Raw genomic sequence first — 16,417 nt, forward strand, 5'->3', positions numbered from 1 at the left:
GATATATCCCAAATAATTCTTTAATTAAAATGCTATCTTTAAATTTGTACCAGGAAACATTTTATTTCTGAAAGTATACTACAGGGTATTTCAAAAGTGACGATCAATATTTTAGGGATCAGAAGTAAAAAAACGAAAATAAGCAAAAAAGTTCCAGTAAACATGGATCACAAATTAACCATTTACAAGATAATGTCACTGTTTTGCTGGTTGGGGCCACCAGTGAACAGAGCACCTGGATACGGTAAAGCAGCAACATTTATGCTTCACACATATGCTGTACTCTCCCTATCCCATTTCCTTCTAAGTGTGAGACGATATGGTGAAAGATCACCGGATTTAAATCTTTTGGATTTTTGTGTATGGGGTTATGCAAGAAGCTTAGTTTATACAACACATCTGAACAATTGCAGCATTGGATTGTAGACATCTTCTAGCAAATGAAAAATGACACAGAATTGCTCGAGCACATTCTTGGGTCTTTGCAGAGAAGACTTCTTCAATTAACATGTTCATACTGTACTGTACCTTGTTTATCCATAAACTTGACTGTTGTTCAACGAAAAAAGGTTATTTTGTGTATGTTCAGTCACTGAAGTCAAAATTATGAATTTAGCTGGCTTGTGATTGATAAATTAATGAAATTGTCATTGCTTTTGTTGGAATTAATACTCTGTCTTTAGTGGGCCCCAACCAGCACGAAATGGAGTTATCTCGTAAATGGTTAATTTGCATGTTACTGGAACTTCTTTGATTCTCTTCATTTGTACTTCTCATCTCCAAATTTTTTACCACCACTTTTGAAACACTCTGTATATAAAATTGTAAATTCACTTAGTTGAAGCCCATGCAATTGCTATACATCTTGTAAAGATTATTATTGGAGGAGAAAAATTCGCTCCGGTGCCGGGGATCGAACACGGGTCCTTGGTTCTACGTACCAAGTACTCTAACCACTGAGCTATGCCAAAGTTCAATCCACAGCAATGAGACAAATCCCTCTCCTCTAGTGTTTTTCCCTTTGTGGCCTGACTCCAAGTTCGACATATATGTTGACATATATTAAGTCAACTACCATTATACGAGTGCACTCAACTGAGTGACTTTCTGGCTGGAATTCCACAGTAACATGCACTGTTGGGTGAAGAATCTACGGCCACCAAATCACTCAGTTGAGTGCGCTCCTTGTATAATGGCAGTTGACTCAATATGTATATGTCAAACTTAGAGTCAGGTCACAAAGAGAAAAACACTAGAGAAAATAGATTAGATCCAGTGCTGTGGGTTGAACTTCGGCGTAGCTCAGTGGTTAGAGCACTCGGTACGTTGAATCAAGGACCTGGGTTCGATCCTGGTGCCGGAGTGAATTTTTCTCTTCTAATAATCATTGTTACCATAACAAATATATTCTGTAGACCAAAAATTAATCTTTACGTAGATTTTTTAGAGAGAAAACGCATGCAATACATTATTGTATCTAATCTTACCAGAACAATGACATTTTATACTGGATTTTATTTAAAATACCAAGCACCAGTTTAATTATTTATCTAAGAATATTAATACATCTAGTGCTTACTTCTAGCTCGTGTTCAGTATCACTGTAGGTTGTGTTGTGTGTTGGCAGTACTGTTTGCCATCCTCGTGCAGTACCCTCTGAGCATGACAACGTAAATGGAGATGGGGTTCTGCATTTTCTTCCACTTCCACCATTACTCATTGTGACCATCTCATAGAAAAGAAATTAAACATAGATAAATTCTACTATGCTACTGTATCATTTCACATTATAATTTAACGTTGAAGTCTAACTTTACTTGCTGAATATAATAACAGTACTTGCAATACAGCCAATATTTATGGGATTATTAATACAGTGGAACTCCTATCTATAGTAAATGGAGTGAGGACAAGAGAAAACGACAGCTGCAGGAAAACATTATGCATAAAAGTATCAGTAATAATAATAATAATAATAATAATAATAATAATAATAATAATAATAATAATAATAATAATAATAATAATAATAATAATAACAACAACAACAACAACAATAGTAACAACCAGCGGCGGATTATCAGGGGAGGCAAGGGAGGCCTTGCCTCCCCTAATATTTTACCAGAACATAATATGGCAGTAATTTCAGCTGAATTAAGATCACAAAAAAGTTATAGCAAATGGCGAACATTTTTCCTTTTATATTAATTTTACTATTCACTACGACTAAGATGTAAGTCGACCACATTCAGTTGGTGATGCCCGCTCGCTATACTGTAGATAGTACAAATAATTCGTACTGAAAAATAACAGATAGCGTTGTAACCTGTATAGTCGACATCTAGCAGCCTGCAGTGTCTATGGAAGAGGAGTCTGCTACATCACTCTACTCCCGGTAACCATGACAACAGCAGTTCAACCAATAAGATAGCTGGTTAGCGGAGTGTTTAAAATTGACTAGAACGTGCGAAGGGAGCCGAATTTGGGGACGTCCTACCCACCGCTGACAAGTATACCACTGTACTGCTTATAGTCACAGCTGGTTTCGGCTGTATTGGGAAACTTTCTCTCTTTCTCTCTTCTTGGTTTTATAAATTTAAGTCACGTGTTGTTAGTTTTCTCTCCTTGCGTAAAAGTTTTCTTTTATGTTGTTAGATTTTTCTCTTGTTTGCAGGTGTTCCTGTTATTTTTTTTCTTTTGTGTTACGAGATATATTTATTAATACAGTATTTTAAATATATCGAGAGTTCAGAAACAAATGCAGATTTGTCTCTAGATCCTTCTAGTGGTAGTTGTTCAGTATGTTGTGACCTAATTGATCAGCTTGCGAAGAAAGAGGATCGTCGAGTGAATTTGCTGTAAAATTAGACTATGTAATAGTAATGAGCAAGTCCCGGATTCTTAGGTTCGAATCATTTTGTTGCAATTTCGTTACTCTCGACATATCGCTTTTCTTATTCGTTTCATGTAGCAAAGAGTAACATTCTTAAATTCAATATGACCTAAAAAGACCTAATTCGTAGGTTAGGACTTAGAGTGTCCTAAAGAGAGGAAATCTTTACCAAGCCATTGAAATATATTAACAGTAAGTTGTTTATTTTTATTTTTTTTTCCCGTAAAATCATATATATTCCTAAACATAAGATTTAAAATCCTAAAACATAAATAAATTGGAAAACCTAATTTTAGTTTATTAAAACCTATAAATTCTACGCTTGGTAATGAGGTACATCACAGGTCTTCTATTTTTATATTCTCATCAGTCACGTCTTGGCATCCTCAACTTTCAAACCCACCGTCCGCTACTGGTAACAACAACAATAATTATTATTGTGACAGCGACGTAAGATTCGAACTCACGACCAGCGTCCCGCAAGAAAGCAGATCGCGCGGGGACGGCGCGCGGCAGAGAGAAGTAAGGGGGAAGGGCCTACGCGGCGAGAGAGTGGAGAGAGAGTGCGCGCGCATCTGGTGCTGGTAGAGATGAGAGGGCTCTGGATTTTTCTGGAGTGCCATCTCTAGAGACGCGTGGAACTTTCGAGGCTACGTCGCTGTGGTTATAAATTACGGACGCGAAGGAACGACGGAGAGAGTTCCAGTTTTCAGTTATTCAGTCAGTGAGTAAGCCAGAGCAAGCAAGCCAGTCTTGTGTACCGGAGTTCGACTCGAGTGTGCGTCCGCAACTGTATCAGCATCCGAAGGCCTGAGTTCGAGTGCAGTGGACCGCAGTTGGAGGGACCTGAGTTCGAGTGCAGTGGACCGCAGTTGGAGGGACCTGAGTTCGAGTACAGTGGACTGTCTCTGAAGGTCTGTGGTTCGAGATACTGTGAACTCGAGTGACTGAGCTAGAAGAACTGTGAACTGAGAACTGATAGTTCTGATTTGTAAATAGTGCTTTGTAAATATTAGTTAAGATTAACAGTTCATTGTTGTTCGTACTAGTCCAAGTAAATTGTCATTGTCGTCGGTGGAGTGCTATAACGAATACTGTGTTGAGTGAAAATCCAATTGTTGACGATAGCGGTTAAGGTGAATTGTAGAAAGGAATTATTGTTGTGACGAATAAATTACATTGTTGTTACTAATAAAATTCACATTATTATTACTGATCATCACCACCACCTCTATAGAATAGCCTCCATCAGAAATTAAATAAAACAATGTCATTACAGATCCAAAGGACACCGACTCCTACATATGACAGTGAAAATGACTGATATAATTTAATATGAAAATTATAAACATGGAAGATAGAGGTTTCATTGCATTTCAGTGTTAATTCAACATGTATTTAGAATATGAACTGAAACTTGTTATTTACTAACCTGAGGCCGGCTGTGAGATCCATTACTATGTGAGGAAAGAAGAGTATGTACAGTTGTAAATGCTTGTTGCGAAGACAGAGGTGCGCGATGTTCCTGTTCACCCTCGACACCGGAACTTTCATCACTTACACTCACTGCAATCACAGACATTTGCAGGTGACTCATGGGACAGCACACAGTTTACACAAAGAATTTAATATGAACACACCATTTGCTCTTCTAACAGTTACAATTTTGTTTGTTAGGAAGGAGAAATCATGTGAAGTATAAATTACACAACTGTAAAAAAAATATATATATATTCCAACATCTCAGATTAAACTTTTTAACAATCTACAATAAAACTATGTAACAAAGGACAGAACAGAAAAAAAAAAAGAATTAATGTAAGATAGGCCTAATGCTAAAAAGCATTTGAAATGTGGATATTGAGAAGAATGGAGTGTGTGAAATGGACAGAATAAGAAACGAAGCTGTGCTAGAAAGTGTGACTTAAGAAAGAATGATGCTGAAACTGATCAGGAAGGGAAAAAAATAATTGGCTGACGAGCAAACGTTCTGATGGGGACAGATAAAAAAGTTAATTTTTTTTCTTCCACCATGTTAATAAAATGGATTTGAGGGAGGTGGTATACGATGATAGAGACTGGATTAATCTTGCTCGGGATAGGGACCAATGGCGGGCTTATGTGAGGGCGGCAATGAACATCCGGGTTCCTTAAAAGCCAGTAAGTAAGTAAGTGCCATGTTAATAATGTCAAAAGAAGTGCTTATACAAATTTTGGCCACTCGACCGCAATTACGAGAGCCGTAAAAAAATAAGTTCACCAGGGGCGCTAATAGAAAAAAAAAAACACACAATTTCATTGGACAAATTTATGGGAACGGACACAGATATTGTTGATCTATTTTTCAACATATTTTCCATCGGAATTGAGACATTTCTCATGACAGAGAGATGCAGATGCAGTGAAACGCTGGTTCCGATCTGAGGCGGCTGACTTCTATGACACAAAAATTGATCCATGGTATGACAAATGTCTCAATTCTAGTGGGGGATATGTTGACAAATAGCGCAACAATTGCTGTATCTGTTTCAATAAATATTTCAATGCAATTGTGCATTTTTTCTATAAACGGCCCCAGGGAAAATCACTTTCTGGACGGCCTCGTAATTGCGATCGAGTGGCCAAAATTTGTATAAGTACTTCTTTTGACATTATTAACATGGTGGAAGAAAAAAATTTGACTTTTTTATCTGCCCCCATCAGAACGTTTGCTTGTGAGTCACTGGCTGAGAAGAAACTGCCTACTGAAGGGTGAATAGAACAGTTCGAGACAGAAGAAGCTTTCAGATGATAGATGGAACATATTTTGTTTCAAATTTCTCAAAGAATAACCCCCTGAAATTAATAATACTACTCAGGTTCACTCTGTATAGAACACTGGTGCAGAAACTCAATTAAAATTTATTAACTATTAGGAGATCTTTGATTAATATATGGTACAGATTAATTAGGCATTAATACAAATTAATATAAAAAGGTTATCAATCTCCGGAAATATACTTCAAAGTTTGGAGTAATACCACATTATCGAAACAGAAATGTGAATGTTAGCAAAGAACTTGGAATGACATTAATGGAAAAGTGCATGAAAGCATAAACTGCTGGGATGCAATATGGCAAGAGTTACTAAGCATGGAACCAATCAACTAACATAATATACTTAAGTATAATCAAAGACGACCACAGTCCCAGTTCACACTGCATTATAAACCATGAGAAAAAAAAAAAAATCAGGCAGATCTAGATAGGGATCAATATAACAATAATTACGAGAAAAATATTTGGAGGGTATACAACAGATCAATAGTTTACAGTTTTAAACTGTTTATGAAGATTCTGACAATGACAAGTGACTGTGACCAACTAGACCAGCTGGTGAATATTGACGAATGCTTCAGTGGCAACTGGAAACTAAACCATTGGAGAAAATTTTATGGTTAATAGATTTTTAAGCAAAAAAAAATTATCTTTAAAAAAATCATGCCATGACGAAAGAAAGAACCAACCTCTATGAACACCTCTAATCCTTCGATAGCCTTCCGGTGTTTTATCTCTGTCCATACTTCCATTAGCTGTCATGATGCGAGTCTTGTGTTCATGAAATCCTGAAGCTGTCAACAACTTCAGTTCTTCTGAAGCTGATTGAGCATATGGTGTAGTGGAGTCTTTCACACTTTGCCATGCACTCCCTGAGAAACGAGTCAAACCATAAAAGATATTATGTACCGTTTGATACAGAGATGAGGAGCAACGTAGGTAAAGGAAAATAGAAATGAATTCCAACTTACTATATTTGGTAAACACTTTAGGAGTCTCGACTGTAGACAATTCTCTGTTCTTTCTACTTGAAAACTGAATTATTGCCTATCGGCCTTACTAATAAAAACTCTATATACAGACGTTTAACTGTCTTATACTTATACAATGAGCAGCTCATTTATAAGTCGTGTGTAAATTCCTTACTAATAATCACTACATACATCGTGTATAACAGTATAACTGTTACACAGCTACGTCATAGTTTCGTCATTACTTCGTTACGAAAGGTAATAGAATAGAATATCTGAGGTTCTCTATTGCATCCGGTAGAGCGCTCTAGTGTGGCGTGTTAAATATCGATAGTACAACTGGCTCTAATCGATTACCACACTACATTTTGGTCAAAGAGTACAAGTTACAGCAATATTATTCTAATAATTCTATGATCTTTGGTTTGTTCTTCTGTGGTTACAAGGTAACCATCATCATAAAATGACAGTCGATACGAACAGCTGTTAGAGGGGCGGCCATTTTTTCGCTATATACAAAGCTTAAACAAGGGGTTTCGTGTATATAACTACTGCAAAGCAATTCCCATTGTATAGTTACAGCCTGTTTATACGTCCATAGCTTATTCACGGTTTATTAGTAACATTTTCTGTCTCAACTCTGCATAAAAACTATACACGGTTTATTAGTAAGACTGCATGTCTATGGCATATACATACATATCAGTGGCGGCTGATTGGCTGAGGCAAGTGAGACCCAGCCTTAGTCACTTGGCTTACCTAAACTCAAATTTTGTGCTTTCATATAGCATATTATTTATTCAAATGAAACATATAGCGTCATAAAAGTATTCGGAAACTTTGTGATGTATATAAACCTGTCTTGCAGTAAAATTTGTTCCTGAGGTTCGAAATGTTCTGGCCAGGTCTGGTGTCTGCATATCATATGTTCTCGTGGGCTCTGAAGTTGCAGCTTTCAAAGTGCAACTGAGGCACATGTCTTGTGGCCTCGTGGTCTGGTCAGCTTTCACTTTTTCTGTTCAATGACTGGTCTCAAGGTGGGATGGGGTGAGAATAGCAGTGGTTACTCGTCTCCCTAAATAAGCCATAAATAACGTAAAAATTCCTGCTGTCTAGCTGGCACGAGCCCACACTGTTCTCTCGCCTTATGTCTCAGTTTATAACTTACGCAAGGATGTTGTACTATTGTACAGCTCGATTCAGCATTAATGGCCCCTGTCCTTTGTTGTTTGGATAGTGAACGAGCTGTATGTTGCGTCATAAGAAAGAAATTTAATCGCAAATGTGCATAGAAGGGGAAGAGGAAAGAGGAAGAATGAAAATATCTATGCTCGAAGCTGAGAGACACTCATGTCAAGAAAATATGTCAGGACATTATTTAGTCAACACACTTTGTGGTTATATAGTAACAGGACGTGTGGAAGAATAACTCGCTCTCAGTCTACCTACTTACGAGGGGGATCCAGGAAATAACGACCGTTCGCGCATACCCGCAGCGCAGCTGACTCCCCTTCCTTGTTTGAAGGTCAACTGACTTCCTTAACATGTGTTCTCATAATGTTGTGAGTACTGATTGCAGCAAGTCGCCATTGTGCATTTTCTGTTCCTTCAAAATGAACGATGTGATTGATAATCCCGCCGACTGTGAGGTGAGGAGTGTGATTCGATTTTTGAATGCCCGACATTTGAAACCTGCAGAAATTTACCGGCAGTTGAAAGAAGTGTATGGTGATACTGTAATGAATGAAAGAAATGTGAGAAAATGGTGCGAAATGTTCAACAATGGGCGAACAAATGTCCACGATGAAACTCGACCCGGACACCCATCACTCATCACAGAAGACCTGAAGACTAAAGTGAACGACAGAATCTTGCAAGACAGGCGCACATCACTTGACGAATTGCATATTGCCTTTCCTGACATTTCTCGTTCTTTGCTTGGTGAAATTGTGTCGCAACATCTTGGCTACCACAAAATCTGTGCCTGCCCGCACACTGCTGCTTCAACTCGAGAATTGCTGGATCAGTTCGGTTGGGAAATCTTTGATCATCCGCCCCATAGTCCAGACCTTGCTCCTAGCGATTTTCACCTTTTCACTAAGCTGAAAGACTTTCTGGGTGGTACACGTTTTGGAAGTGATGAAGAGTTGAAGAAGACAGTGAACACCTGGCTTAATGAACTGGCGGCAGAGGAGTATAACACGGGAATTCTAAAGTTAGTGAACAGATACGACAAATGTTTAAATGTAGGTGGTGATTATGTAGAGAAGTAAAGGAAGCTTCAGTTATGTAACAGACTTTGTTTTTTTCAAATAAATATTTTTTTTTTTAATTATTACAACAAAACGGTCGTTATTTCCTGGATCCCCCTCCTACTTTTTGCAGGGGTCAAAATCGCTGAATCAAGCTGTACTTCGTATTACAGTAGTGAGTGTGGTTCATTGTTATGTGTTTCGGGAAAATAAAGACCGAAAGAGATGCGAGCAATAATAGAGCAAGATGGACTACGTGGAATATCATGAGGCATGAAGTTAATATTACACTTCTGTTTCCATGGTATAGCTCGCGCAAGAAACGATTACCGAAAACCAATGGAGGCGTTGCTGTCTGTTTTCACGTATGTAGCCACACTGAGGGGGGAGAAGTGCGGGCTGATGGAAGTACTGTCTCTTCCAAAAAGATGAACAAATGAGGACATCGCTGTGGAAATAAAGAACGTAGCAAGACAAAAATTCAAAGCTTATTTAATGTGCAATATATGTTTACGAACGAAATAATAATACCGTGCGATACAAGACACGTATTCACATGCAATGGAACGAACTAAAGTCGTAATGTAACTATCACAACGCAAGACTGATTCTATCGATGTCATTTCTCTTCCGACTATACACTTGAATATCATTCAAGTTATCTCGTGACCTTTCCTCTCGCCTGCTCTTCCATATCGCAGTGTTTGATTCACATTCCTTCCGTCGGTAATCTATGATTGCGAGACCTATAGCTCAAGTGACAGAGTAACTCTTTCATGTCAAAACATTACAATTTCTTCCCCTTTTATCACGAACATAGATGTTAAAATACATTAAATGTAAGAACTTAGCTTGGTTTTAATCTCAATTCTTAAGCTTATGTTCACAGCATCCCTATAGAATGTATGAAGTTCTCATGGTCACTGTATGATTCCCCACCCCCCACACACTCCGATTTCTTTCTTACGAGGAAAGTATCACACCCCACATGCCGAAACTTACCTCGAAACTTTGGTGACATAACCGATGTGCTACGAGAAGATCACGTGCAAAACATTAGCTCCCTGTTTCCACTGCAAGGCCCCGAAATCGAAGCTGGAATCCTTCTGTGGCCAGATGATAATGCGGCGCAGCTGGACATCCCTGCCTCACTGGCGAGCGGGGTGGAGTGCGTGTGTGAAATTGAGTAAACTGTCTCGCGTCCCATCTTCTCAATGAAGTATAAACAAGAGACAGAAGTGACTGGTATCGATTGAATGTTGAAAACACAATTCTTTTCGGCACCATGCACAACGAATAAACACTTCATTGTCACACTGATCTTGAATATCATTAAAGTTATCTCGTGACCTTTCCTGTCGCCCGCTCTTCCTTATCGCAGTGTTTGATTCAATTCCTTCTGTCGGTATTCCGTCCTTGCGAGACCTATAACCCTGTAGTTGTCCGCTTGTATTACTGACCTTGACTCACGTACGTCTGTTCGCTGCTGATTGCCACCCACCGCTGATCTGGCTTGCATACAGGAAGGGCTGTCCATTCCAACTAGTAGCGACTAGTATCCACTTCCCTATTACTTACATGCAAAATTCCGGGGTTTATTTCGGGGCCTTGCAGTGGAAACAGGCAGCTAATGTTTGGCACGTGATCTTCTCGTAGCACATCGGTTATGTCACCAAAGTTTCGAGGTAAGTTTCGGCATGTGGGGTGTGATACTTCCCTTGTTAGTATCAATAAAGTAAAATTGTTGTATGAAAAACAATATCATACACTTCTGACAACAAAAGTTCACACTGAGAAGCAAACAAAATTTGGACTAACAAAATACGTTCGAACTGTAATGGACTGAACAGGTAAATTAACTTGTTTGCAAAATACTGTTAAATTGGTGAGTAAAACATTTTGTAATGTGTTTTAGAAGAACTCTTCTAACTTTATGCAAGGAAAGAAAAAAGTATGGTAGACAATGAAAACTATGATTATGATGGGAATTTGATATAGATGTTAAGGATATCAAAGAAATGGAGAAGAGAAAGATCTGACATGTCTTGAGAGGGAGAGAAACGAGAATAGCCTGGCATGTCCAGAGAATGAGAAATTATTCCAGCAATAAGTGACTGCCGACAACAGGGTTCTTAAACTCACGGTGCTTCACTGAATTAAAACTTACAAGCTTACTTACTGATCATAATATGTTGTATTTAACATTAATTATTATATGATATTGTGACAGCTGCAACGGGGTTTGAACACGCGTCCGACAGGGCGCGCGGCAGACGAAACGCTGGTACGGGGAGCATCTGCATGCTGAAGGGCAGAGGGGGTGTATTACGTCAACGCGACGAGGGGAGAGTGCGCGCGCAGCTGCTACTTGCGGAGTGAAGGAGGGACGGACCCTCCCGAATCTTCTAGAGAAGTCCGTCCGAAGAGCAGCAGCGTGCGAGACGATTCGAGAATGGACACACGCGTCGAAATAACTCGAACTTTCCAGGCTACGTCGCTGTGGTTATAAAAGAAGAAGCGCGAGGGAACTCAGACAGTGTGTGATTCATGATTAGTTCAGTGAGTAAGCCAGTTAACAGAGCAAGCTAGCCAGTCTTGTGTACCGGAGTTCGACTCGAGTGTGCGTCCGCAACTGTGTCAGCATCCGAAGGCCTGAGTTCGAGTGCAGTGGACCGCAGTTGGAGGGACCTGAGTTCGAGTGCAGTGGACCGCAGTTGGAGGGACCTGAGTTCGAGTACAGTGGACTGTCTCTGAAGGTCTGTGGTTCGAGATACTGTGAACTCGAGTGACTGAGCTAGAAGAACTGTGAACTGAGAACTGACAGTTCTGATTTGTAAATATTAGTTAAGATTAACAGTTCATTGTTGTTCGTAATAGTCCAAGTAAATTGTCATTGTCGTCAGTGGAGTGCACTAACGAATACTGTGTTACTGTGTGGAGAGCAAATCCCATTGTTGCCGAGAGCGTATAATGTGAATTGTAAAAAGGAATTATTATTGTTGAGATAATAAAGTTACATTGTTGTTTAGTTTAAAAAGTTACAACATATTAATTACGGAATTTTGTATTCACCCTAATGATAGTAGCTGCTGGAAGTGTTGACCATTTTGCACTATACAGAGTTTACATCACCATACAAAACTATCATTCACATTTGAATAATTTCAAGGAAAAATTGTTCCGGAGCCGGTATCAATCCCGGGACCCTTCGCTTAGAGTGCAAACACTCTACCGACTGAGCTACCCCAGGAACTATACACGACACAGTCACAATTTTTTTTTTCTAAGTGAAGGGTCCCAGGATCGATACCCGGCTCCAGAACAATTTTTCCTTGAAATCATTCAAACCTACTTTACAGGGAGCTACTACCTGAAAGCCAGATTTGTATATCATTCACATTCATGAGCTCCACTGCACTGATTTGTCTAATTGCGTCACGAATGTTATCTTCCCTTGTTTTGTCACAAGATTTTTTTTTCCGTATAATAAGTTTTCACAATTTTCACAACGTATGTATTGGGTTGGTGCATAAGTTCGTAGCGTTTTTGTTTCGCGTGTCGGTACTCCAGTTGCTATGAGTTTATTTATCAATTCTCATTTTTTATTTTAAGTTCAATTGCTGTGCTTGAGTTTACATATTGAAGTTTTCATTTTTGCAGATAGTGAGTGGAGCTGCGGACGCTAGAAAATGGAGTGTCAAGTGGAGAAAGTGGAACATTTCCGACATTTCTTCCTTTTGAGTTCAAGAGAGAGGCAAAAGCAGTCAGAAACATTTGCGCCGTGTATGGTGACAATGCTATCGGAGAGAGCATGGCAAGAAAATGATTTTCTCGTTTTAAGGAGGGTCTTTTAACATTAGTCACACTCCATGTTCAGGAAGACCTTCTGGGTTTGATTAAGACCGTTTAAACACATTAATCCACAATGATCCACGTCAGTGTACCCAAGAACTGGCAAATGTGATGAACTGTGACCATTCCACTATCGTGCAACATTTACTGACATTGACACGTCTTGCACACGCAATCCAAATGACCAACAAGACTGTGTGGAGTGATGCTACTCCACGAAAACGCCTGTCCGCACTCTGCTAACCTGACACGAAACACTATCCAGGAGTTGGGTTGGGAAGTCATTACGCACCCACCTATTCACCTGATCTTGTGTTCTCAGATTTTCACCTTTTCCGTTCTCTATCGAACAACCTTCAAGGAACTTCCTTTCCAGATGAAAATGTGCTCCAAACATGGCATGACGATTTCTTTAACTCAACACCACGCGATTTCTAAAGGCATGGAATCGAAAAACTACTCCAGCGTTGGCAAATTAACTTTTCTCTTATGTGTATCTGATGAGTTTAATAAACTTATGAAAAAACACTATGAACTTATGCACCAACCTAATAGATTCAAACACAGAATATCTCACCATTATGTAAGAACCACATTGTAACTAAATGAGCGGCACAACATGACACAACACAACACAACAGAACTCCTCTCTCTCTCTCTCTCTACATATTCCAATCTCACAATAACGTCATTGAAACATTATGTAAGGTATTGTGGGTCCCTATCACCACGGCATGGCGCGTCCTCAGGTTGAAGATAGAAGAGACAGCCTCCAGATATGGAGGGTAGCTGCGAATATACTGAATAAGCAGTCGTGGACAGCCGATAAGGGGTGGTCCTCCAGTTTGGGGGTTGGGCAAAGGGCTAACAACCCATCATCGTAAAAAACAGCTTGTTACGAATCCTTCAAATAAGCCTCGGAATGGGACTGGGTATTCCCAAGAAACTAGTTCGATTAATTAAAATGTGTCTTAGTGAAGCTTACAGCAGAGTCCGTATAGGCCAGTTTCTATCTGATGCTTTTCGAATTCATTGCGGGCTAAAGCAGGGAGATGCATTGTCACCTCTACTTTTTAACTTTGCTCTAGAATATGCCATTAGGAAAGTTCAGGATAACACAGAGGGTTTGGAATTGAACGGGTTACATCAGTTTCTTGTCTATGCGGATGACGTGAATATGTTAGGAGAAAATCCACAAACGATTAGGGAAAACACGGAAATTCTACTTGAAGCAAGTAAAGAGATAGGGTTGGAAGTAAATCCCGAAAAGACTAAGTATATGATTATGTCTCGTGACCAGAATATTGTACGAAATGGAAATATAAAAATTGGAGATTTATCCTTCGAAGAGGTGGAAAAATTAAAATATCTTGGAGCAACAGTCACAAATATAAATGACACTCGGGAGGAAATTAAACGCAGAATAAATATGGGAAATGCGTGTTATTATTCGGTTGAGAAGCTTTTGTCATCTAGTCTGCTGTCAAAAAATCTGAAAGTTAGAATTTATAAAACAGTTATATTACCGGTTGTTCTGTATGGTTGTGAAGCTTGGACTCTCACTTTGAGAGAGGAACAGAGATTAAGGGTATTTGAGAATAAGGTTCTTAGGAAAATATTTGGGGCTAAGAGGGATGAAGTTACAGGAGAATGGAGAAAGCTACACAACTCTGAGCTGCATGCATTGTATTCTTCACCTGACATAATTAGGAACATAAAATCCAGACGCTTGAGATTGGCAGGGCATGTAGCACATATGGGCGAATCCAGAAATGCATATAGTGTGTTAGTTGGGAGGCCGGCGGGAAAAAGACCTTTGGGGAGGCCGAGACGTAGATGGGAAGATAATATTAAAATGGATTTGAGGGAGGTGGGATATGACTGTAGAGACTGGATTAATCTTGCTCAGGATAGGGATCAATGGCGGGGTTATGTGAGGGTGGCAATGAACCTCCGGGTTCCTTAAAAGCCAGTAAGTAAGTAAGTAAGTAAGTAATGGACACCAAGGGAGGGGGAGCTGAGCGCCCAGCAGTTACTCAACCATCATCGTCACTTAGCGGACGACCAATAAACCAGTACTTATCACTGGGATGCTCTGTACAAAGACAAGATGATGAAGAGGGGGCAAGAGATCGAGAATAATGATGGACTATTTACAGAACGATGACGACAATGAGTAAGTGTAAGATGACGTAAGATATGAGCATGAGGAGAGGAAGGATAAGAAGGTGAAGATCAAGAGGGAGAAGAAAATGAGCAAATTAGAGGATAAAGTATGAAGAGAAAAATAAAAAGAGACAGAGGAGGAGATGAAATGAAAACAGAGAGGAAATGAGAATAGGAAGAGCAAAACAAAAAGAAGCCTGGATAAATTAGAATGCAAAAATTAACACTAAAGTTAATACCTTTAAATATAATAACTTACCAGCAAGAGGAGATTGGTTCCGTGAGTTCTCTTTGCTGTTTGCCGATAATCCAATACATTCCATAGAAGGGCTTCTAAACACCGCATTTCCAAGCCAATAATTTTCTTGATTGTGCAAGGAATGGGCATATTCTGGTGGCAAAGCAGCTGAGAGAACGTTTCCATTGGGTACCGGTAGTTTATTCCAACCATTCTGAGGAGACCTCGACATAAAGTTGGGTATTGGAATTGAATTCAGGACATTAAATCCTGCTGGCGTGGAATGGTAGAGGCTAGATAGAGATGAAGACCGATGATAAGGGGCTGACCCAATGGCAGTGTGGAAAAATTGCTGGTTCTCATCTCCATCTATCTGACTCAACTTCATTTTTCTTCCTGCAAAAATAATTTTCACCATAAAAAGGAAATATTATTATTATTATTATTACTTACTTACTTCCTTACAAATGGCTTTTAAGGAACCCGAAGGTTCATTGCCGCCCTCACATAAGCCCGCCAGCGGTCCCTATCCTGTGCAAGATTAATCCAGTCTCTATCATCATACCCCACCTCCCTCAAATCCATTTTAATATTATCCTCCCATCTACGTCTCGGCCTCCCTAAAGGTCTTTTTTCCTCCGGCCTCCCAACTAACACTCTATATGCATTTCTGGATTCGCCCATACGTGCTACATGCCCTGCCCATCTCAAACATCTGGATTTAATGTTCCTAATTATGTCAGGTGAAGAATACAATGCGTGCAGTTCTGTGTTGTGTAACTTTCTCCATTCTCCTGTAACTTCATCCCGCTTAGCCCCAAATATTTTCCTAAGCACCTTATTCTCAAACACCCTGAACCTATGTTCCTCAGAGTGAGAGTCCAAGTTTCACAACCATACAGAAGAACCGGTAATATAACTGTTTTATAAATTCTAACTTTCAGATTTTTGGACAGCAGACTGGATGATAAGAGCTTCTCAACCGAATAATAACACGCATTTCCCATATTTATTCTGCGTTTAATTTCCTCCCGAGTGTCATTTATATTTGTTACTGTTGCTCCAAGATATTTTAATTTTTCCACCTCTTCGAAGGATAAATCTCCAATTTTTATATTTCCATTTCGTACAATATTCTGGTCACGAGACATAATCATATACTTTGTCTTTTCGGGATTTACTTCCAAACCGATCGCTCTACTTGCTTCAAGTAAAATTTCCGTGTTTT

General features: G+C 39.4%; 1 protein-coding gene across 4 annotated transcripts in view; it reads right to left on the minus strand.

Moving 5' to 3' along the window:
- The window catches only part of Marf1 (meiosis regulator and mRNA stability factor 1-like protein), a 112,180-nt gene that overhangs the window by 64,019 nt on the left and 31,744 nt on the right, over positions 1-16,417 (minus strand). For 3 of the 4 annotated variants that reach the window (XM_069836287.1, XM_069836288.1, XM_069836285.1), the window contains exons 8-11: positions 15,211-15,585; positions 6,400-6,582; positions 4,326-4,459; positions 1,580-1,729 (exon numbers count right to left, since the gene is read on the minus strand). In XM_069836287.1, coding sequence (XP_069692388.1) covers positions 1,580-1,729; positions 4,326-4,459; positions 6,400-6,582; positions 15,211-15,585 — 842 coding nt within the window. The remainder of the gene's footprint in view (positions 1-1,579; positions 1,730-4,325; positions 4,460-6,399; positions 6,583-15,210; positions 15,586-16,417) is intronic. The other variant, XM_069836289.1, reaches the window with a different exon arrangement.

This window comes from Periplaneta americana, chromosome 9, assembly GCF_040183065.1.
Source record: "Periplaneta americana isolate PAMFEO1 chromosome 9, P.americana_PAMFEO1_priV1, whole genome shotgun sequence".
NCBI lineage: Eukaryota > Metazoa > Arthropoda > Insecta > Blattodea > Blattidae > Periplaneta > Periplaneta americana.